Raw genomic sequence first — 25,327 nt, 5'->3', positions numbered from 1 at the left:
TAACAGCGTACACGCAGCTTACATACTGTGTACATTAAACAACGCCAGTGTTTTCAAGTGTTTGTAATACGTGCCTCTGATGATGGTTTCTTTTGAACCGAAACATGTAAGGCAAGTGAGATAAATAAGCGACCTAAAAACATCGTTACACTCGACGGATTTTTCATTGACAATTACACTAACTTAACTAACATTTCTGCTGAAATCTTACCATTAGACATTGTCAGTGTGTTGTGTTAATGGGAAACATAATTTGTAATCTTGCATTGTAAGAGAAAGATTTCTTTACCAAACATCAGATTCTTTCATCACTGTTCAGCAATCTTCACATTATGTTCAGCTTTTCTTCTGTAAGTATGATAACTAATTGTTGCTCAAGTCAAAAAACAAGATGAAAATAGATGAAGAGGGTTGAAACAAATCTGGCAGTGAAATATCTTTAGTTTTTATAAAACTCCATGGCTTGAGTCCACAGGCAAACTATACCGATCAAGGCACTGCCACTTGTCCCCAAGTATCTTTTATAAGTGTAATGAAAATAATATAATGCGGAAAGTCAATGTGATTATTAATAGCATCTCATTATATACACAGCAGTGATTTGCTAAAGAGCTGTAAGAAAGTTGCCTCCCTCTCTTCCAGTTCCTGTTAAGAGATATGACTTCTGATATTTCAATGTCCACAGCTCCCCGAATGCCTGTACAAGATGATCTTCTGTTGATAAATTCTACATCAGTCACCTTGTTCCTGGAGGCATGGCCTAGCGGCGGTTGTCCACTTCGGTACTTTGTTGTGGAATATCGTTCTCGAAGCCAAAAAACATGGACACTGGTTTCGAACAACATCCAGCAGGAGGAATTGGTAATACCTGATCTCACCCCTGCAACGTGGTATGCAGTGCGGATTGCTGCACACAATGATGCTGGGTCCAGTGTTCAGGAACTTGTTTTTGCCACAAAGACAAAAACGGGAGGTGGGTAGCAGTGCAGAACTGTTAGGTGGAGATTTGCAGACAATTTGCAACAATGACTTTGAAATTTTAAATGTAGGCCAGTGTACTGTTCAAATGTTTTCTGAATGAGAATTCAAGATTTGAATGGAATGACAGTAGAATATAAGTAATGTATGTAACAGGACTGTTATTATTGTCAAAATATATTTCATTTTATTCTAATATACACTTAACTCTCAAATTATGGAATTGTTAGTAACAGTAATTAATATTCATTAATTGGTTGTCTTCTGAATGTAATTTTTTTTTCTTCTTTTCTTTTCAGAAACTATCCTGCCAGATATGGTACCAGACATGTCTGAGCAGCAGGGTACATTTTATACTCACTTGAATGTGATCATCCCCATAATATCTGGAATCATCTGTACCATTGCAGCATCCATCTGTGTATGCATCTTCATCCACAGAAGGTAACTCAGGTGCTTTATGTAAGAAAGGATGGTATACTCAGAAAGTTTTCAAGAACATATACTGTTCTTGATAACTAATTTATTCTCATGTATTACCTGAAGCATAGTACAATATGAGATATTAGGTGCTCATAAGTGTTCAGATTGTGACCTTGGTTGTTACACAGTGTAGTCTTCTAGGCAGATATTGACATTTCAGAATATGCCTCCATCTTCATTATTGTCAAAATGATTAGGTGAGTATAAGGTTAGGTTTATATACACAAAGTGACATTGACTGTGATCACTGAGAATCATGAGGAGGGGAGAGCAAATAAAGCCCAGTCAACTTTATTTGAACCTGGATAATTTGCCAAACACAAACATTTCAGAATTGTATCTATTATTCACACAGGTGTTCCCTTCTTTTAAGTTATAATAGGGTTACAGAACAGGCAGATGAACAGAAGTATTACTGTTGGTTTTGTTGCTTAGTGTATCAAAATAAACACTTGTACATTTCACCCAAAATACTCTAAGAACATAGGAAATACCTGATATTTCGTAGCATTCAACAATGTGTTCCGTACCACTCAAGAGAGACTTCTCTTATTTCCTTCTTGATTCATCTGATATACATATTGGTTCTGGATTTATATGGTTCATATCTTTGCTGCTAGAATTAGTGGCACATTTTCAGTTCTAGAAAACATCTGCACAGGAGTTTTTTCAGCTAACATAATGTGTGACATATTGTTACTATGTTATATGAATATGATGAGAGACTTATGGATGTGGTTATTATATTGTCACGTGACAAATAACTCTACGTGGGTCTCGGATTTAGCAAATCTTTATTGGACACTCAATCTTACACACCTTACAATTGTTATCACTTCAACTGTATTCTGCGGTGGCTATCTTTCAACTGTATAGTATGCTGACTAGGTTCCAACTGTATTGTGTTGCTGTCTTTGGCTCTTGGCTTATGTAGGTGTTCTGCGGACTCAGTAGACGACACCCCTCACCAAGGTTTGATCTCATGTGTTTACACTGGTAACGAGTTTTGTCTCATCCGTTGTTACTCAACGGCCTTCTGTTATTCATCTCCGAGGAAACGCTGCTTCGTTGATTCTGCAATTCCTACGCAACGGCTCGCTGTTGTGTTACCATGGAAGTATCTACTCCAAACATGTCACAATATTTATTAGTGTAACTAATAACTTGAGGCAAAGTATTCTGTTTACTCTCTTAAAATATTTATTAGTAGGCCTGATCCTAGATGACTAATTTTCACCATAGAAGAACTGCATAATTCAAACATACTTCATTTCTAAAATTACCATGAACAGATTCCCTCTAAAGATTAAATTTAGGATATATCTTTGTTTTGTCAGTCCAGAGTTTTTCTTCTCACTGAATGAAAATGGACATAACATTTCTTGTATGACACAGGCACTATGCAGGTTATAAACAAGGTGATCCTGGATATGGAGCAAAGTCTTTGGCTGAACTTGAAAACCAGCGCAATAATGACCAACAAGGAGCAAATCATAGTCAGTCAGGGCAACTCTATTCACCATCCCCTGCAAGGAAGGGAGACTCGTCACTCAGTGGACAGAAAGGCAGTGATACCTCAGGTATGAATAGCAGTGGCAAGGACAAACACTGGCCATAGCAATACATGTTGGTGTGGTATTTGGACAAAAGGAGTCTGAAAAGGAGCTCGTAAGTCACATCTCATATAATGAGAATTAAATCTGTATTAGTTTACATGTTAAAGCTTACAGTATATTCCCATGGTCTAGAAAGTCATTTGATAGTACTAGTTTCCACCTTAACATAATTCTTACTAATCTAAGTAATAACAATCTTGAGGGCATGAGATGGTCCTTTGAAACTCCGAATCCTGGCACTTCTTTTCATCTCTCAAAATAATGTTCAAGACTTCATTCTGATCCAGAAAGAGCCCCACCTCATCAATCCTGAAAATCGTCTTTGAAGAAAATACTTCTACCTCAATAATATTTTACTCCTATGGAAATGCCTTCACATCCTCAATATCTGCACTTGCTTTTCTCCTGACATATAAAGTCTATGCAGATTTGCATGTTTCTTAAATTGTCAGCTATGTCTGGCTTTAAATTCTCAGTCCTTCATACCAGTCACCTGTCTTCCTTGCCCTCTTTCTTTAAGTCCTTTCATTGGTTGGTACTAGTCTCTTGAATTTTTCTGTTATTTCATCTCTTGTTACTCATTCAGATTTCACTCCACTAACACATGTCTCTGCAATTTTCACTAAGTTATCATACTGCAAAAAACTGGTTTGCACAGATGATGAAAAAGAGTTCATTGCAGCACACACATCTTTCGGTCATTTACAATTTTCATGTCCTAATGCTCATTTATGATCCATGACTAATAAAAATTATATTTAACTGACTCCATGAAGCAGTTATTTTTATTTTATTTAGGGGTTATGTAGCATCTGTCAACAACTGATATATAACATTGAATGAAAAAATGATTAGTGAATAATGAATTGGAAAGGGTGTAAAAGGGAACTGTCATGGACTAATTTGAGGTACAGTCCTAGTATTTGCGTGTAGAGAGTGAGAGAAAACCTCAGTCACGGTAGTTGGTCTCCCAGGTAAGATTTGAACTCAGAACTTTCTGACTAATCAGGAGTACTGCCCATTCAGCTGCAACATTCAATAGACCCTTCTTGAGGAACTAATAACTGACTAGCTGGTCACAATAAATTCCCTGGCTTTTATTGAAAAGAAAAGGTTTGTTACAATGTTCATTGAACCCTAACCAGTGTCAGATCAATCCAGTCCACATCCTCATATCTATTTCTTTAAAAGATGTCATAGTTTTTAATACTTAATTAACATTCTCCTTGCAGGTAAATTATCTTACAGTCTCAATCACCCATGTGGTAAGAAGGTTTTATTCATTATAAAAACTTTGTATTAGAACACAGAAACGAAATACTTTCCAAATGTTTTAAGTCCCTTATCACGTAGGAAAGGGGACGTTAATATGGAATACTAATCAAATTTTAATAGGGTTTCAGTTCTTTTTGCGCCTGTATAACTTGACCCTCACAAAACTGCCGTATGACCTCCTGCATGCAGATACTACATACAATGCAATAACGCAATAACTTCTGATAGAAGAATGTTTGTTAATAAAACATAACAAACTCCGTGGTTTTTAGTCCACAAGTGAACTATACCAACTACCTCTGTGGTCTAGTCATTAGAGTTCCTGGCTACAGATCCAGAGGTCCAGGTTCGATTCCCAGTGCTACCAGATTTTTTTCTGAGAAGTAGTGGGCCTGGAACATGGTTCACTCAGCCTCGTGATGATAATTGAGGAACTGTGTCAAGGAAATAGCGGCTCCGATCTAGAAAACCGAAATTAACAGTCGTGGGGATTCATTGTGCTGACCATGTGACACCCTCTATCTGCTAAAGTTGGCATTAACTTCGCCGACAAGTGGCGGTTGGTCGGTATAATGTTTGCTAATTAAACAAAATTTTGAAAACTAGAGGGGTTACCTAGATTTCCAGCATAGTACCATATGTAGTTGGTGATGTTTTATTTTAAGAAACATGGGAGGTATTTAATTAGGACAATTGGAACCAGTGTTAGAAGAACTGTAAATTGGGGCAACCATAGAATTCAGAGTTAATTATTACTTATAATAAGAACAGTGTTCTCTCTTCTGCCTTACAAACTGAATATTAGATTGGTGAAGAGTAGCAAGTGTGTTTATGGTTTTCTGTTTTGGATTACATTTGTGTATTTTATTCCCTGTGCCAGTCCCTCAACTAGCCATTAATTAAGAGTTTGTTTTATTACAGTCATTATTGGCTTGTGTTTCTAAGTTATGATTAGTGCAAGGCTCATCAGTGTTCCTAGAGGCAGAAATCTGTAGCTAGAACTGTACCTTGATTTGTCTAAATATGGTGTTGCATGGAACAAACACAGCACAGGATTACAGTTGATCATAGTGTAATTCTAAAGGACAAATTTATAAATCAGTAGAAGGAAGATGCTTTGAAACCAAGAAATGGACAAAGTGTTTTTATAAATTCTGCCCCATCTCATTATTTTGGGCACCACAGTAAACACTTGCCAGTAATATGATATAAAATGCAAAAACTGGACAGAATATTATGAAAATATCTTGTTCTATTTCTTTTGTCTCGGAAGCCATATTCATGCCATGTGTTGTTATATCAGTTTGTGATTTTCCATCATTATTACTACTACTATGAAATAAAAGATAAATTCTAAATGGTTTTGAAATTCAATAAAAAATTATCAAATGGAAATATTCTGGAAATGAATCTATATACCGTATTTACGCATGTATAGGCCGCACATTTTTTGCCAAAAATTCAAGAGGAAAACTGGGGTGTGGCTTATATTCGAAATATTCGAAATCACACTTCATTTAAAAAAATTATATTCATAATTAGTAATACAGGGTGTAATACTCCTGAAATAATATTCCAAGAAAATTATTTTTTCTATAATTTCTGTCTGAAAATTGTGCTGCGGCCTATACACGCACGCGGCCTATACATGCGTAAATACGGTATATTCATTTCTCTTACCACATAACACAAAAATTCTTACCTTATCCTGTAATTATTGTAGACTTGAAGGCAGGGTATGCAGATTAACATGTGGATCGGATTATGGAAGAAAGTGTTGCACTGAATTAAATTCCTATATTTTTCCCCCATTCCAAATGTATGTTCTTGATTTAATTAATGTTGATTAAGAAACACGTTTCATTATTGTGACTGCTTTTGTTATTATACCTGCAACAGTCACATGTATCAATAGCCTGTTAATTAACACTACTGTACCTTACATAAAGAATGAAGTATGACATTAACAAAGGTACATTTGTTTTTTGGGAAATCAGTTACATAGTGCTGAGTGCAAAGGAGAAAAAGGAAATGAGTATGCAGTACATTATGTGTAACTTAATGGAATAAACATTAAATACATTAACTCCAACAAATATTTAAGAGCCAATTATTAACAGTTCTCTATTATTGTTGTAGCTTCTAGTGATATAATAAAAATATGATCACGATTACATAACTTGGTCCAGGTCAAGACTACGAGATCTGTCCATATGCAACATTCAGCCTCCCTGGTGGCGGAGGTGGCACCAACAGTACTCAGACAATGGACTACTCTATGCAGTTTCAAACATTCAGTCAACAGGAATGTTATGCAGGTCAGCCACGGCCTAGCACATCAGGGTATGGGGGAAGCAAGTCCAACAAGGACTACTATTCACGTGTTCGAACAAAGTCTAGCAGCACATCACGCACACCAACAGACTGCAAGGTCACAAGGACATCTAAAAGCCCTCCAGATGGACTGAGTCTTGGTATGTGAGAATAGCAATATGAAGTCTAGTTGTATGTTGGCTTGGCTGCATTTGTGTTCAGATAACTGAAAATATAACAGCTTTATCATAAATTCTTTCACTGTCTGATTAATGTATCGTATTAAGAATGGGGCATCTATTTTTTACATTAAAATATATTAACATTTTCTTGTCTTGTTCATCACTGTCAATGTAATAAATATATTAGCATGTGCTTTGCGTGATTCATTTTTCAGTTGTCTCTCCTTCTATATAGACTGATATAATACAATTAAATAAATATTCTTTAATCACTTTTAACTTAAGATTTGCATAAAAAACTTAATTCAGGAAACAGTTTTATAAGAATTATCATCTTGTTGGAGATGCACTCTATTTCTTTGCTGGAGTCAACTAATAAAAATATATATATGAAGTTTCTTGATATATGGCTTCCTGGTTGCCACAGTTTTGGAAATTCTCTCCTATAATCCAGTGATCTGTCCCGCATTTTCTGAAATATCACAGTGTTTAAATATGAATGTGATGATCATTCTAATTATTATCATAAACTTTTTTGCACTGAAATTTGTAATTTTGAACCAAAGTGCCACCATTTCCTCTATTTTCTAATTGTTTACTGCTCTTTTGCTTCTTTCTTCACAGTACTGTTCATGAATTACTGTTGTCACATTGCTTTGTTCTTCTCACAGATCTATTCATGATCTCTTTCAGAGTCATCTTTTGAATTCTGCTTTGCTTGACAGACTGATGTGATATTATTTTCTGCAATTTTATCAAGTGCTTATACCATTCTTTTTCATAATACAACATGGCTTTGTCCTTTCCCTTCTTCTCTTTTTCCCGAAGATTCCTTGGAAATATAGATTCTGTGGCCTCTGTATGACTTAGATCATTTTGATTCCCCTTCATATTCCTACAAGTAAGTCATGATTAAAAAACAAAATTCATGTAGAAGAACTAGCATAAAGCCTGTTGAAATTTCTATGGGAAGTTGTTAAAACCAGATTTTTCAAAAAGTTCTAACCTCAATAACTTTATAAGTTCTAGATAGACAGTTACTAAATTCTAAACTTGATAGAATAACAATAAGCACTGAGCAGTGCTCCTATCTAGATGAAAACTTTTGTAAAGGTGGACACAGTAATACTAATTCAAGCACACCTTTCACTGCTGCTATCTTGTATTCATAACTACTAGATAAGATACATAATGGTGGAATAGGAGCCTTAATATATATTTTCTGTAATATTACTTCATATAGTTTTGTCTTTATTCAACCTAAGTGGATGAACTATTTATGGTTCTCTATGTTCATTACTCACTAAAACAGAATGCAGGATAACTTGGTTGTAAATGAAAGTAACAGCATATTACAGGGTCTTCTTCAAGGAGCTAATCGTTATTCAACCAGGCGGGAAATACCTTGAAGGTAAACTTAGGGGCCATCAGCACAACAATTAATTATAAACTGATATTAAGCTGTGTAATATTTGAGTTATTTTATTTTCATCCCACTATATGTTTCAGTCTGTAAAAATCATCATATGATTTATATGAATTGCATATGTAGTTACTGAATTATTAAAATTGGTTAATTTTTTTTTTTTTTTTTGCATTTATTAGTAATATTATAATCTAAATTTTAATTTTAAATTTAAGGTTTTGTGTGGGATATATCTTGAGTTTATCTTTGATGCATGATACACAACAGGATGCAGAAAATAAAGAGAAAATGCTTTGCTTTTGTTGCAAATGAATAAACTGAAATGTATATTTGTTGAAAAAAGAATTTTAGTAAATAGTAATTAAAGGGTTCACTCACAGTAACAGGAGATGCCAGTGGAGTTGATATTAAATATCATGTACAAATATAATGAAGTGGATTACAGAATCATTTTCATGATACAGCTGGTCTATTTAAGGTTACTGGAACCAATCTGAGGCTTGAGCATGAAATTAAAATTTCTTTGTAAGCTCTCCAAGCTTATGTATATAATATATTTAGGTATTATGCTTTGAACTTAGTATTCTTTTAGCCTATAAGCAATGTATCCATACTCTTGCTTAAATTGATTAAATTCTGAACCACCACAATAAGTTCATTGTAAATATGAAGTCCTGAATTTTTCAGTTTGGACAGATGGATTCTCTCATATAAATGTGAGGTTTAAATGTTGCTTCAAGCTCCAGAATAATGAATGTTATGAGTAATTTACTGATTCATCGAGTGATAAAAATATAAAACTGAGGTACACAATATATAATAATGATGGACAAATCACATTGCTGGTATAATGACAGTGAGATAATTAGGAGGAAGGATATAGCTTGTATTGGAGCATGGGTCATGACATTAAGGGAAACAGCACAGTACAACAAATGCATATCTCCAACATTTTCAGATTCATAGTTACCATGTTGAATTGCATGTGTTGCCATTACTTACATCATTTTTGCTGGTGAGTAAGAAGTTAATCTTGATGTTTTAATCCTTCTTCACTCACATTGTGCGATTTTGCTATGTTTTCAACCACTTTCACCCAAATGCCTGTTCTGTCTGTAACATAACAAACAAAGCAAAAGTCTCATCATTTCGGAAAGTGAACTTTGGGACTTGGTTAAACTGTGTCAGAATTTTGTTTTAGATTTAGATCCTTCATTTCCTCTATATGTTACACTCTCTTGATCATTACTGTATCAAAATTTGCATTATCTATGTGTACTATGTTTACCTGGCTATATAATTTCAGTGAAAAATAGATATTTACCTTATATTTGTGTTACGTTATATTAGTGTTAGTGTTATAACTGTTATATAAAACTTACATTTTTTTAGATTTCTGTTAAAGAAGATTTAATATTGAAAATCATGTGAGATCATGTGGAAACAGGAGAAACTTTTGATGTGCAAATCTTTTCATTTTCATTAACTGTCTGTAATGCAAATTTCAAATTAGAAAGTATCAGGCACAAAAATATGTCTAATACTTATGCGGCCCTTGAGCAGTGGTGGAAAAAAGACAAAGAACAATGTTGGGTTTGAGGTTCCCACAGTGATGGTTATAAAGAGCTCTAACCATGTAGTTTGGTGAAAGTCAACAGATGTTTTGGAGATCGCTTGCTGCTTGCTTCATGCTGGTTTCTCACTAGGCCTACTCTTTCACCCTGAAGAAGGGGACGATATATTCCTCCAAAACATCGATTCACTTTCACTGTACTATATGGCATTATATCCCACGATATAGAACTCATTTCTAAAAACAAATTTTACTGGAAATGCAGTCTGTGTTATGTTTAAACCCATGAGTTAGAGACCTATTTGAGAATTTTATCTAGATAAATAATACAATTATTTTTCCTTAAAATTTTCTACTCTCTTTTAGTCAAATAAAAACATCATATAGTGGTATGGTCCATTTACATTTGTTTTCCTTTCTACACTAATGACAATGTGACAATCTCTCTTAAACTGTACAAAACATATGGATGTGTAACAATATCTGGTTTGTAGAGACAGTGTGTTTTTGAAACCATGAAACACTGAATGTGTCTGTAGTTACAACTTCAAGTGTAAGGCCAGCTAGCTACCTGTTGTGGAATGTCATGTGTAACATGCATTTCTATAAACATTTAATGTTTTCTTTTCGTCATGCCTTCTTTCATGAAATTTAGAAACATTTATAATGTATCTCACATTAATTGATGGATATTCACTCTTTTATTTTTATGTGTATCAGTTTCTTAACATTTAAGTTTAGTAATTTCCATTTTACACTTCTTCCACCACATGGAAGTGTCACAACACAGAAGGATCATCCCAGCGTTGAAGCAATGTCGTAAATCTTTTATAGCAGATTATAGCTTCTCCCGTTAAAAAATGGCTACATTCTGATGCACAAAAAGGGAAATTAAACTTCTTTTAAATTATGCATAATACATGGCTGCATTTATTTGTAGAGATCTCCTGTATCTCAAGCCAGCAGACACTGCCTGTTTCTGTGGCTGCAGCTTCAAGCTCAAGTAGTCATCACCGTCGAAACAAGTCACCACCAGGACATCATGGGCATGGTCACAGTCACCAACATCAAGAAAGCCAAAGCAGTAGTAGTGGTGTGGGTTTTGGGCGATCGCGTAGTTGCTCAATGGGGACGGATCGTGAACAGGACAGAGAACGGTCAGACTCAGATAGTAGTACGGGTGGGGCGGGAAGTCCAAGGAGGAACGAACCTAAGGCAATTCCATCCCAGTATCGACTTCCTACTGCCAACCACAGATCCAACAAGGCACCACACCATGGTCAGTAAATATATTACTTAGAATTGTGTAAAATAGAAAGAAACATATGAAAAATAGAAGCAGAAAAGATAACACTGAACGTTTTTTTTTTCCACAGTCTGCACGTTAAATGTGTAAATGGTAAATAAAGTGTCTCACAGAAAAATATAACATTATTTATATTTAATTAATTATATTAGACTAATTACAGAATTGATATGGGGATTGGACTTGCATTAATTTCTGTCTTTGCACCAATTCTCATTTGCTAAAAATGTTTCATAGCATTTAAAAACTCAAAACCTACAGAAGGTTAAGGTTTTAATTACTACAAATTCTGCAAAGTAGTGAACAGTTTTCTGTTCTACTTAACCTTGAACTTAAGGCACTTGGAGAAAGTTTACTGTCAGACTTAAGATACACATTTACCTAAAAATCTATTTACTAATGATCTATTCCTGTAATTATTTTATAACCTTATGTAATTCAGCAAGTTCTTGACTAAAAGTCACACATCCTGGTTAACACAAAAACAATTACAAGGTGAAAGAAAAAGAACAGGCACTGAAAAATTATTCAGGAGTGTTTGTTTTGAGCTCCTGGTTCATAATAGGTACAAAAAGCATTAAGGTTTTTTGCATTATTTACAGGTAAAAGGGTTTTATACTACATATTCTTAGGCTATGTTTTTCAAAAGTTGGTTGATCTATTCCTCTAATTATTTTATAATCTTATGTAATTCATAGTGGATGTAATTCAGCAAGTTCTTGACTAAAAGTCACACATCCTGGTTAACACAAAAACAATTACAAGTTGAAAGAAAAAGAACAGGCACTGAAAAATTATTCAAGAGTGTCTGTTTTGATGTCCTGGTCCATAATAGGTACAAAAAGCATTAAGGTTTTTTGCATTATTTACAGGTAAAAGGGTTTTATATTACATATTCTTAGACTATGTTTTTCAACAGTTGGTTTCAGCTGTTCATTTTAGGTTTTGACAGGAGGTCCTCATATTAATAAAGGGTTTATTTTTCTTTCCTTTCTGCTAGTGAGATTCAAGAAATTACTCCATCATTATGATTGTGATTTGTGGGGTGTGGCATTATATAGTTTTATAGGTTATTACAATTTTTTTAAGGAAACTTCTACCTGAAAATGGAGGCAGCAGGTTCTTATGAAACCATGATCATCCGATAAACTGCATGATATCATAACACAGAATACCACAACCTTAATTTTCACCACCATGAAGTCTGAAATCTCACTGATTCCACGATAATTATCAGATATAAAAATTCCATAGAAACCACCTGAGGTTATTGCTGGAGTGATGGTTCAACAAGTACCTATCTGTGACATCATAATTCTGAGTGTCAGTGCAAGCCTTTATGTAACTAACACCATTAAGGGTGCACTACACTGAAAATATTGGAACATGTTGGAACATCTGTGACATGATCTGGATCTTTCACTCTGTGATTTTGGTATATTCAGCCTGTGCTGAAAATTTTTTGACTCCCCCCCTCCTCCTCAAAGAAGGTGCTTGAGTGGATGTTGAGTACAGTGAAATGCTGAAATGTAACAGGCTCTGTGTGATTGTGTTTATCAGTAGACTAGAGAATTCCATACACGGTTCTACAGTGCAGAGTCTGTATGCCTGGGAAAATAAATGTCTTGTATCCACCCTCAGTTGATTTTATATGGAATTTCTCTTACATTTTATCTCACCAAGTGAGAGCATTTAAAATAGATTGTTTTTTTGCAGCAGATTCAGTTTTTGAACTGGATTCCAGTACAGAATCAGCAGAAGCTTCACCAGAAGTGAACCACAGAGTACGGCGCAGTGGTGTGATGGCTCGGAGAGGGACGCCATCCAGGTAGTGCAAGTAGGTGCTGCGATGGCGTGAAGCCATAGCTCTCTGCATGGAATTTGACATCGTATTCACAATCTCATTATAGTATATCTAGTTTGTGATGTCATATTTAACACTGGTGGCCAGATCTCATCTCTTACACTACATACAAAGCTCCACAGTTTTACACATGACTTTTTCATCTTAGGCGCTTATTTACCTCATAATCTTAATGTTCTCTGCTATGGAACAAGGAATATGGTAAAGTGAATTTTCTGATGTTATTGTATTAACATTTTTTAAATAAGATTATGGGAGTCATTATTTAAAAAACTGATTTAAATAATTTGATATTAAATAAAGCAAAATGAATAGAAAATTATGTTAAAACATAGCATTACCACTTAGTATTCTTTTTTGTTATCATATTCAGTTACACTCCAGTTGTTCAGTGTTATTATTTCATGTTTTAGTGTACATGCTTAGAAATTATATGTGTCAGAAATATGAAACACTAGAAATTTTACATTAATAGAAAGAAAGTTCTTTCTTCAAAAATTATGATGGACACACAGGATAACTACTCGATATTTAAAGTGGGGGTTTTATACAAATGTGTCTTTAAAATATATCAGTTTTAAATATTTAGACATCTCTCTCTATGTAGTTTTTATCATGTAGTTTGGTAGAACATACCAATATTTCTGGGTCTACCCTGAAGATGAGATAGCAGGTTGCTCCAAATTGTTGGTACCTATGTACCATTCTGTACAGTGTCACATCACAAAGGACAATGATCTTCAATGAAAAGGCTGTTTAATTTAGTATATTTAATCTCAGTCCTCATCCCCACATTGATGTCACATATGTTCGCTTCCAGTTAAATGCAGGTTTTCATCATTTTCACCAAAGATGTCATTCTGTATAAGAAAGTCTAAGTAACTCTTTTGTCTGTCTGTCTACAAGAAAATGCAGCAGGTTAACTGTCTGATTAATGTAGTTAGATTGGTATGGTGCACCTTGTGAAATTATACCTGAATCTGAGAATCATTGAAGTCCTAACACATCTTCAATCCAATTAAATTAAAGTATTACTTTTTTAACATTGTACTTATGCTGTGGAATCTGGCCACTTTGTATGTTGAACATTTCAGATTTCACCAGTATAATATTCAAAATTTTTCCTAAATGAATGTAAATTTATATACATTTTTAAACTTAATTAGTCATATAGATTTATCAAAGGCATCAGTAGTTTTCTTTAGCAAAGTCAATTTTAATTAATAGATGTATGTCTAATTCTGTGTTACATTTACATACATTGTAGAGGTCTTATCACAGGCACATAAATTCTTTAATATTTAAAAATTTGTAAGAATTCATTGTCACTGATTACTTTGGTTTATTTAAATGTCTAATTAGTATTCAGGCTTCATATGATTCACCACATGTGAATTACTTCCATATACTATTTTAAGTCATGGATGCAGCAGTCTATTGTATTTTTTCATGCTTTTTTCATGCTGTAACATTTTTAAAATGTTAAGAAAGAAGCCATAGTAAATTATAATCTTTTTTATATATTTTCAGGCAGATGTAGATAGTGTGCATTTTCTTGTAATTTTATCAGAGGAGAAGGAAAAATGTCATTTCACTCCTCTTTGAAAATACATATAATGTTGCAGTTTGGAAAGGCTTACTGTGACTGGGATAAACTAACTCAGTGAAATGCCTTGTCAGTTGATGCTCTTTACTTACATATTAAGTGCCTATGAATGCTTCTTCAGCTCACTTTAATCACAGTAAAGTGGTGTCTGCATGTCTCTCTGAATGATCAGTAAAGATGCATGCTAGCAGAAGGGCCTGGATCTGTCTCTGTGAATGCACACTGACAATTTCTGTGCTTCAGTCTTACAAATGCAAATCGTTATTTTTACATCATGTGTAAATTCATGCTTTCCTGACATACATATGTAGAACATTTGAACAATGAATGGAGATAATTATTATGCATTTATTGTGATTATTAAGTAGGACATGAAACATTGCCATAACGTTAAAATAGTTCATCCTGTATGAAAAATCAAGAAACAGATATTTATGTAGAATTGTCTATTGAGTCAGCATAGCCAGATATGGAGGATCAGTTACAAGTAGTGCTCTGGTCCTTGAGCAAGCATGTTGTCCCTTAGGATTATAGTCTTATTGGACATGAAGCCATGCAGTTTGGTATGCAGATGCCTATCTACTAAAGTGTGTGGCATCATATCCTAGAATATCATAATCTTAATATTCACAGCCATAAGAACCTCAAATCCGTGCTGTCATTTGTTCATTTACAGCCGAGCTCTCTCCGGAGTATCAAACTTGTTTCAGCCTTTCACTCATACCATGATGACCTCCATAAATATTGCAGAAAATTGTCCAAAATTTAGCCAGTAAATATTCAAAGGACTTAACAAAGTATAAATCACTGTTATTCATTTTGTAATTAATTTTCCATGGTATTGTGGAGTATAAACTCATTGCTAAGTAATGACACTGTAAACAACAACAGTTTCTGGACAATGGCTCGGCAACACATTCCCTGTGCCAACAAATACACACACAATAATAGAGGTACTGTTTGAAATGGGGTGTTTCTATGTGGTCCGTTCTGAGATATTAGAAACAAGGGACAATGTCATTTGATTGGCAGTTCTGCATAGGAGACTGTGAAGACAGAACCTGACCACATGAAGCTGAAGAATCTCCAATGTTAGAAGCCATTGCCAGGGAGCAGCTGGTGAAGATACATTAGGCTGGAAAAAGCTTATCAGGTGTTGTGGTGATTTGTAAATTATGGAGCTTAGCAATGGCTCTGACATTACATGTGTTTCCAAGTCATGGGTGTATAAGTGGTCAATAAATTGATTCACCAATCCATACCCCGTCTGTAGTCACGTGACAGTATTATGCTAATATTCTTAAACTTTTACTGTACTTTATCAGAATGCTGCATAAATTGATGCACAANAAATATTGTGTGTTTCTGTGTAGCGCCTCAAATTTGAGACTGGAAATTTAAGCCATTACCTAAATGTTCGAGACTTGCGCAAAGTGTTTTACAGCCATTACAATAGATGACAACACCTGGACAGGCAACTAGGTTAAGAATGTTGATGATCAGCATTTATGCGTAATAGCGTAAGTAAGACGCTCCGCTAACTAGGCCACTAGAGATGGTCATATGAGTAAATACGCAGCAATAAGATACCGTGGGTCCACCCCCAGCCACCTAGAATATCCAATGAGAATATTACTTTGGGAATTGAGGACACTGAGGAGGAGTTAACTACCCTCTGTCGTCAACAGCTGAATTAGCAAATTAAAACTATAAATTACTGAATTTCGAGAGACTTGGGATTCTGATCTCACAGATAATAGCCAGTTGTCAGCCGGAGGCGCTATTCAGTATGGGTTTGACGAGTGCTGGAAGGGCCTGCATTCTTCTATGTCAAGTAAGTCTTGTTTACGCATATCAGCCATGTTGTTTAATAGTATTGTTGATAAAAGTGTTGTTGTGAGATTTGAATGTGCAAACTCCAGTGTGCCCGGCGAGCACTTAGGGGAGGATACTAGAATCATGTAACATGTAGTAGCCTAGGATGTTAGTCAGGCAATAAGGGTTTTATAGTGTATGTGTCAAGGTTATGGTTAGCGTGTAGCGATAAATATAGTATGTGGGTTTCAATAGGTATAACTAAGGGTAGATTATGTTAAGAGTGAACTTTACGAAGGACAGTGTAATCGTATCTAATGACTAGTTGGGAAACAGGATCACATGGAACGATCAATACTTGCCTATAGTTGAAGAGAGAGAGAGACTCCAGTTTTACACCCCCGAAGGGGGGAGGTTCCTAGTGTAGCGTGAAGTGAAGCCTATGTAGACCCGACTGAAAGTCGGCCTTGTAATGATGTAAATATTGTAAATCATGTAAATATAAGAGTGTAAATAGATAGAGTAGAGAGGATAGGATGTACGCAGGGAATTGTGATTCACCCTCCATAATCACCTTTCCTCGACCCATCAAGCAGATCCTCCCCAAAAGGAGAGTTGCAACAGCAGCTGAATGCTTAAGGGGAGGTACTAGGAATGGACAGGGGTAGGCACCTGCCACACAGGCAGTAGTTAGTAGCCGTGATACCAACGCCCCTTAAGATGTGTTAATAAAGTAACACGTGGCTACCTGTAAACTATATGAGNCCTGACCACATGAAGCTGAAGAATCTCCAATGTTAGAAGCCATTGCCAGGGAACAGCTGGTGAAGATACATTAGGCTGGAAAAGGCTTATCAGGTGTTGTGGTGATTTGTAAATTATGGAGCTTAGCAATGGCTCTGACATTACATGTGTTTCCAAGTCATGGGTGTATAAGTGGTCAATAAATTGATTCACCAATCCATACCCCGTCTGTAGTCACGTGACAGTATTATGCTAATATTCTTAAACTTTTACTGTACTTTATCAGAATGCTGCATAAATTGATGCACAACCAGAAACATGATAATGAATNGGCGGCGAGGGATCCCTCCACGCCCCCCTGCCGCCACGGTGTTACACATGATACTGAACCAGTTTATTCACTACCTGCATAATTATTATAACATAACTGAATTGCATATTGTTCAGTTATCAGTTTACACCTGCAAACGATTTGTGGACTTCTCACGTGACAGAGAAATGTATCATTCTGTATAGATATGTTACCAGTAATATTTGAAGAATAAATCACTAACACTTTTCCAAACATTTTATCATAGGAAAATCTGAAATAATTTATCATATTTTTCAGTCCTTGCATATCTCATTATCACCTTTTTTAATAAAAATCAGTAAAGTGTTGTGTGGAAATCCTGCCTGATATTCATTGAGCTTTTCTGTCTGTTTGCAGGCCTCCAGTCTGTTCAGTTCTGTTTCCATTCTTATCACTTTCAGATATGTATTTATCTTTCCAAATATTTTATTCTTTGTGTGTTTACATTATATCTGTTCATGGTTCTCTCCAAGATTTTTGGACCATCTTCTAAAGGAAAGTTTCTGTTTTCCGAAGTTAGTTGTCCCTAAAAAGATTGAACAAATATTTCAATTTTCATGAATCATAAAATTCAGATTACTTCAACAGTGGTTCTGTGGTGCCACATAAAATTGTATATTTGTTAGAAAATGACCTGAGGTTGAAGCCCTTTGCAATAGCAAAGCAAACAAATAAATAACTCTTGCATAAATGCAGCTACTCACCTTACTTTATGTTTAGGATAATCCTGATATGTAAAGATACAGCTCATGACAGTTCAATTGTAATGTGAATGCTAACTGGAGAAGGGAATGCACAAATCAAAATATCTAAACTCACAAAATATAAAATGGGATGGTAATCATTTTCAGCAGTTCAGAAGAGAATGCTGCAGAGATAATACTCTGTATGTGTTAAATACCCAATCATTCTCTCCAAGAAACTGAGCCCAGATATCAGTCATTATCATGGAAAATTTGGTTTTCATTTTTACAATCAAATCTGAAACTTGAATGCACTAAAATTCTGGACATGCAGATATTTCAGTTGTGCCAATGAAGTGAAAACATCTGAATACAAAATATAATTTTCTTTAGTTCTGGAAAATAGAATATGAATGTTTTATTACAACATAATGTAATCTAATGTAATATAATATAATGTAATGTTAGTACCAGAGAAGTAATGATTCTGAAAAATTCAGTTTAGAAAGAAACATTTCTTTCTGTTCTTGCTTTAGTATCATTCTGTCAGAGGTTGTGTGGCAGTAAGAAGTAAAATAACTGAAAAAAATGTCTCATACCACACATGAAATGCATATGAAGTTCATAAGTGTTCTACAGTTTTACATAATTGATAAACTAAGACAGAAGAGCATATTCAGTAGTGTAGTGCCATTCATTTTATGAAGTGGCAGAGGAGATAAAATGTAACATTTACTGTTCTACTTCTGGAAAAATTAACATGTAAGATGAACATGACAGGCCATGTTCGTAAGCAAATCAATGATTCACATAACAGCACTATGCCTTATCTTTGAGATTTGAGGTTCCTGTGGCAGTGACAATAAAAGTTACTGTCTTTTGCGATATGACACATTATAGTCTGGTATATCATTACCAACATTTGGAGGAACCTGCTGCTTCCTTATTCATGGCAGAAGGTGGACGCAGGTTCCTCTCAGACACTGATAACAATCTACCAGGCTACACAATGTCTCATCTTAGACTGCAGTTATCTTCATAATCTATCGTTCAACACATCTGCTGTTGTAAAACATGTAAATTACATAAAATCAGGAGGTGGAATCCATTAACAGTCTATATAAACTTGCTTCTATCTTTGTAGGAACATTAGTAGCTTGCAGACTTATGCACTGACTAAATATATTGCAGACCAAATACCAGAGGCAGTATAGTGTGTCAGGAGGTGGTTCCTCTTCAACCTCCATCTGGCTTCTCAGATGGACAGGAGCTCTCCGAGGCTGAATGTGATCGTGAAGCAGCATCTGGTCCAGAAAATGTTGCCCTTCCACTTTTCCGGCATGAGGAACTTGAGCAGGAACTGTCCACTCTTGTCAAAAGGTTTGTAGTAATGTCAGGAACAAACTGTTACATGCTGCAGCATACAGAACATGAGTTTGTATGTTTACTGTAATGACCTAGATTTTAGTTTATTCAGCATGACAGGTACCTTAATTGCACTGTTCTGTTTCATTAGGCATGAAAAAGGGTTTAGTTGAAGTCAAAATCGTCTTACTGCAAATATGTGGTCATAATTATCTAAACACAAAACCAAAAGCTTAGTTAAACAAGCTTGAAAATGGGCATTTCAATCTGAACAACACATATTTTCCTAACACAATTTGCAATTTTATGTACATCATTAGAGTTCATTTTTATTTGTGCCTAATGAAAATATGTGGTAGGATGATTAATACACATTATTTTCTTCCACATATTTTATGTGTAATGTCACGAATACAGATCTTGTATAGTGTACCTTTCTGAGATAGGCTAAATTCCTCTCCTTGTACACATTTTTATTTATGTTTTGGTTGATATGTCTTGTCACCATCCATGTGACATAATCTTAAATCTTGAATGAGCATTATATATGTATTGAAACGTGGTAGCATAGTTGGTTGAGGCACTATGCTACAAGCTGGAAGGTCGCGGGTGTAAGTCCCGATGAGGTCATTGGATATTTTTCAATAGACCCAATCCTTCCAGCCGCACTATGGCCCTGGGGTCGACTCAGCCTCGTACCAGGAATATTCTTGGGGGTAAAGGGTGGTTTGCGCGTAGGGCTGACAACCTTGCCGCCATCTATGAGCCAATTGTCTAGGAAATGTGGGAACCTCAAGATCTCCCAACCCTATGGGCCTCCATGGCCTGTTACAGGGATACCTTTACTTTACTTGCTTACTTTTTTGAATCACATTAACTTTCTTATTCTTTTCAAAAAGCTTATCTAAAATTATCAGAATTAATTACTATTTCAATAATTGCGCATTTCTTCCATAGAAATAGAAAAACAATTGAATGAATTAGTTAGTTCCATCACATTGCTGATTCATTCATTCTGTTTCAATCCTATTCGCTGTTTTCCGTGTTCAAAAAATTGTTTCTCTTTTTATTTTCTTAAATATCAGCCACATTTTATAGTGTTTCAAATAACACTTGCAGATTTCAAGGAGTTTTGCATTTTATGCTATGTACAAATTTTAGTAAGGAACATCTATTTATGTGCCTGCTCTCCAATGTTGTTGAATGTTATCTGTGTGTTGCAGGTATCGACAAGAACGGGACAGAGAAAAGCAAGACTACACCATCCATGTTTGAAAGAATCTGAAAAACAGCCTCTGTAATTGTTAACAAGTGCCACTTTTAAGTCAAAGGAGAGTCTAGTTTTGTGCATCAGAGTTATTAATGCAGTGTCTGTTTAAAAGAAACAGTCCTATTCTATTGCATGTTGAACAGGTTCAGCACAGACAGTGTGCTACAACCTAATGGAAGTGATGGCTGTAAGGACTGATTTTTTTTAACACAGTCTATCTTCCTACTTTTATCTCAGACGTCATTCCAGGGACTGGGTCTTTCTTCCTCATACTGCTCACTTCTGCATATTGAAGATGTCATGGGATTACTGAAATATGTTTAAGAACTATGCATTTTCAGTTTTAGGACAAATTCAATCACAAAAAAATACGGAGTGTAAATGGGAAGCTCATTGTAGCGAGTGGTCAGCTGCATATGTATAGAACACTTTCAGGGAACAGCACTGGGTACTGCAGACCACAAACCCACTGTTGGCTAAGATATATCGATGATGTACTGCTACATGAACCAGCAGGACTGTAATAATTTATTCACCTCCTCATCAGCCTCAGATCTACCACAAGATTCACAGTTGAATTTGAAATTAGTAATACTCTTCCCTTCTTAGATGTCTTGATCATGAAGAGGGACCATAATTTAACCACAAAATGATAAAGGAAACCTACCCATACAAGACTCTTTACATTTTAAATCTGACCACCTCCTTCACTTAAAGAGAGGAATTGTTCATAACTTTGTCAATAGAAGCAGTGTCATATGTCAGGATTTGAAGGATTTCAACAGGGAAATTAAGAATGTAAGCAGGATCTGATGTTTAATGAATACCCACAACACTTAATTGATTCCATTGTCAAGTCAAGGAGAAGCATGTGTCCTTCAGGTGGAACATAACATGGCATCCCATATTCATTGGGGATGACTTCAATGTTAGCAGAATTTACAGAACTATATATACACTGTGGGACACTGATGGAAACTGAACCTGTTAGATGTGCCCAGCAGACAAAGCAGTGTGCGCACAGTATTGCATGTGACTGGCAGATGTTACATCAGCAAAACAGGTAGACCTTTGGTAGTATGCATTAAGGAGCACAAATATGGTCTGATGCAAAGTTTTATCAAAGAGTTAAAATAAACCTAATATGCACACCAGATAAAACCTCCAAATATGTTGAAAAGAAGATTTTACAGATTGAACCTAACAGCACCTACAGAAAATACAAGAAATCAGCCAAAATGTCTCAAAGTATCTCTTCCAGTCGTTCAACCTAGCTTGGAGAGCTCACTCATCTGGACCCCCGTCATGGGAGAGGAAGTTAGCAAATATGATTGTCTTATTTATTCAATAATTATTAGTACTGATTTATTTGCTCTTAGAACCTCATCGGTATACAGGAAATTTTATCTGCCTGAATTTTAATCCTCTGTATATGATGGGTTTACAATTGCATCTGTTTTTGTATTATGTAAAATTTTAAATGTCAATAGACTACTTCCTATCATTGATTTTAACGTACCTATATTTGTCCTTTTTATAATCTCACTCAGTGGTTTCAGCTTCTATTTTAGTCAGACTCTGGTTTTATGATCTGTGGCCATAGGTGCATCATCTCATGCATATGGATATATATATTTAATTTTACTCCCACAGATGGTTCCTGTTTTACTTGGTTTATATATTGCATCTTGTGCTGCTTCAGATGTCTGGAGGTAGGAACTTGCTGAATAGATTTGGCCTAAGTGAGCTTTTTTGCCCTAGAATGGAGACATAGTTCATGTCTCAGAAATGTCATTTTTAATAAGAATATGAGGATGGTGAATGTCCAAAAAGTTTATCATTATATTAATATACCATTGTCATGAATTTTAGAAGTGACAGATGATTAAATGAAACACAAGAAACACTGAAGAGCAAAGAAACAAACTTTGACTCTTTCAAAGTGTTTAATTTTAAATATCACAATTATCGTCCCATCTCTCCTATTTCTCCTGGACCTGCTTCTGATATGGTAGTATATTTTCTTTTTAAATTCAGTATAGTGAATCCAAAATTCACGTCTCTCGATGTAAGGTTTTGTCCTTATTTAACATTAAGGTTCAGTATTAAATTTTCTCCAGCTGAAATTTTCCTTGCTCCTCACTTTAACGTTCAAATCCACTTCTTCCCAGACGAACCTTAAATGAGATTTTACTATATACAGAAATTTAAATATAATTTCCAGTTTTTGCATGAATTCAGCAAAGAATACACCACAACAAAGAACAGAAAATAGCATGATGTAAATGATTTTACTTCATGAGAGGCAGTAATTTGAAAGTACAAATTAGTGTTGTACAGTCAGTGCATGCATGAACGACTTATATTGAACAATTTAAGCAGGGCCCAAGGGATATCTGTGAGAACTGACAAATATATAAGGAGACATATAACTCTTAGAATTACTGGGGTTAAAGAACTTTAATCTGTATCATCCTCAAAATCATCTAAAAATATTGTTCAAGGGAGAACAAGGAAAATGTACTGGGGGGTTAAAAATTTCATGAGAAAGACATTACATTTATGCAGATCCAGTTCTTGTTTTTTTTTAACTGCTGTATGAGTACGTGTTGAATCTTTGCATCCTGTTGTGTGTAAATTATATTGTACGGAGATGTATCTACACAACAATTGCTTATAAATTCAGTAAGATTAATAAAATGGCAATATTAACTTTATTGTTATTCTTACTGTAACGTGTTTGGTCTATTGATCATTCTCATCATTATAAATATATGTATTCATAAAACCACCTAAGAATGATCAATAGATCAGAACATGTCATGGTGAGAATAATGATATAGTTAATATTGTCATTTTAGTAATATTATTATATTTATACCCAGCTGAAGGGCTGAAGGACAGCTTCATTTTATATGATTTTAAATGTATGTGGCAGCGACATCATGTAGTTTGATAAGAGTGCCAACATCTTACAGGAATCTACTCTCTCCATTTTCATGGTGACGGGGGCAGTACAGTATTCCAGAACACTGGTACCTATCTGTCAGCCTACACATTATCACAGCCTAAACGATGACAGTATGGAAAACTTCATTCTTTTAACTTCCATAATACCTGTTGTCTGATTATATCTGTAGCCAAAAATACATATCATGACAGTAATTTTCATACTTCTGAAGGTGTCATATAAAAGTATATCATTTTTTGTGTTACCCATATGTCCATGAATCATGTATCAGCCCCATATATTAAACCTTCACTGAAATATCTCTAACTGCAGTAATGGCTGCAGCAGCATCAGATAATGCATTTTAAACAGTGAAGTTTATTTATTTAATGATACAAACAGTAGCTCAGAGTGTAACATGTCAGGTGAATAGATGATACTTGTAGTTAATGATGAATTTGAAATGGTGTGGAAGGAAGCAGTCATAGCCTAATTTAAGATACTGTCTCATCATTCACCTGCAGACTGAGGAAAACCACAAAAACCTCAGTCAGGTTACTCAGTACCTAGAAACATCCTGATGAAGGTGGATAAGATTGCTGCTAGTAGATAATTGAATTATATGTATTGAAAAGCATTATGCTGAGTGGCAACTGAATTTTAAGTACTGTTTTTATTGCATATGTTTATTAAATAATGGTATTTAATATATAGAAGTTGTCATATATATGTACACGGCCGCGCCATAGCTCAAGTGGTTAGTCGCTGGCCTCCCACTGCGGCAGCCCGGGTTTGATCCCGAGTCTGCTGAAGTGGGATTTGTGGTGGTCAAAGTGGCGCTGGGGCAAGTTTTCTCTGAGTACTTCGGTTTCCCCCGCCAATCTTCATTCCACCAATTGCTCCACAATCACCCTCACCTATCATCTGGGGCTGGTACAATAAGCCAGAAGTGGCCACAGTACAAGGGACTTGGTCCCACCCCACTAGCATTAAAAAAAATTATATATGAGCACACATTATATTATTTCTCCATATGAAATTGCTTTCCATGTACATTTTATTTTTCATTGTGAGTAGTTTGTGTGCAGTATTAGTAGCAATAAGGGGAGAAGAAGGTTCTTATAGGCGTGAATATGCCACTGAAAACAGAATGAACCAAAAAGGCTTCTGCTAATTTGTTTTCTTATGAATTAGAACTGAAGCCAGTTATCTAACACTTTCTTCCTTACTTTACATACTTTATGTAGTACACCTTTAATGTTAATTTATATATCATGCACATTTTGCAGCTGCTGTTCCATACATTCCATTATTCTGACTTAATACAAGATCTTTATTAAACTGCAGACAGTTTTAATTCTTGAATATATGTATACATCACATCCTGTCTACATGTTACATGCTGAAAAGATGTAATGAGGATATTTGTAACACTGCATTGTACCATAGTTGTATTTTAACTTTCTTGAATCAGCGGTGTGACAACTGGTCAAAAAAGAAAGTGTTCCAGTACTTGGATATTTGTT

General features: G+C 35.2%; 1 protein-coding gene and 1 long non-coding RNA gene across 3 annotated transcripts in view; one reads left to right on the top strand and one right to left on the bottom strand.

The window, feature by feature from the left end:
* Positions 1-24,606, top strand: part of LOC111870795 (Down syndrome cell adhesion molecule-like protein Dscam2) — a gene marked incomplete in the record, with an annotated part of 574,710 nt that extends 550,104 nt beyond the window's left edge. The window contains 8 exon segments of the mRNA XM_023863339.2: positions 686-973; positions 1,278-1,422; positions 2,857-3,041; positions 6,542-6,826; positions 10,787-11,125; positions 12,869-12,980; positions 19,408-19,596; positions 20,805-24,606. Coding sequence (XP_023719107.1) covers positions 686-973; positions 1,278-1,422; positions 2,857-3,041; positions 6,542-6,826; positions 10,787-11,125; positions 12,869-12,980; positions 19,408-19,596; positions 20,805-20,856 — 1,595 coding nt within the window.
* Positions 2,239-19,501, bottom strand: LOC111870798. Of its 2 annotated transcripts, XR_004513703.1 has the most exons (5): positions 19,417-19,500; positions 17,814-18,059; positions 9,276-9,386; positions 6,055-6,242; positions 2,239-2,987 (listed from the first exon to the last, which is right to left on the bottom strand). It is a non-coding gene; the product is annotated as an uncharacterized LOC111870798 (long non-coding RNA). The 2 variants fall into 2 exon arrangements; XR_002843922.2 differs by lacking the exon at positions 17,814-18,059 and having other exon boundaries at positions 19,417-19,501.
* Positions 24,607-25,327: the final 721 nt, after the last annotated feature.

The sequence above is a fragment of the Cryptotermes secundus genome, unplaced genomic scaffold (assembly GCF_002891405.2).
Source record: "Cryptotermes secundus unplaced genomic scaffold, Csec_1.0 scaffold499, whole genome shotgun sequence".
NCBI classification, from domain to species: domain Eukaryota; kingdom Metazoa; phylum Arthropoda; class Insecta; order Blattodea; family Kalotermitidae; genus Cryptotermes; species Cryptotermes secundus.
Note: the sequence above shows the minus strand (reverse complement) of the source record. Positions and strands in the feature narration are given on the sequence as shown.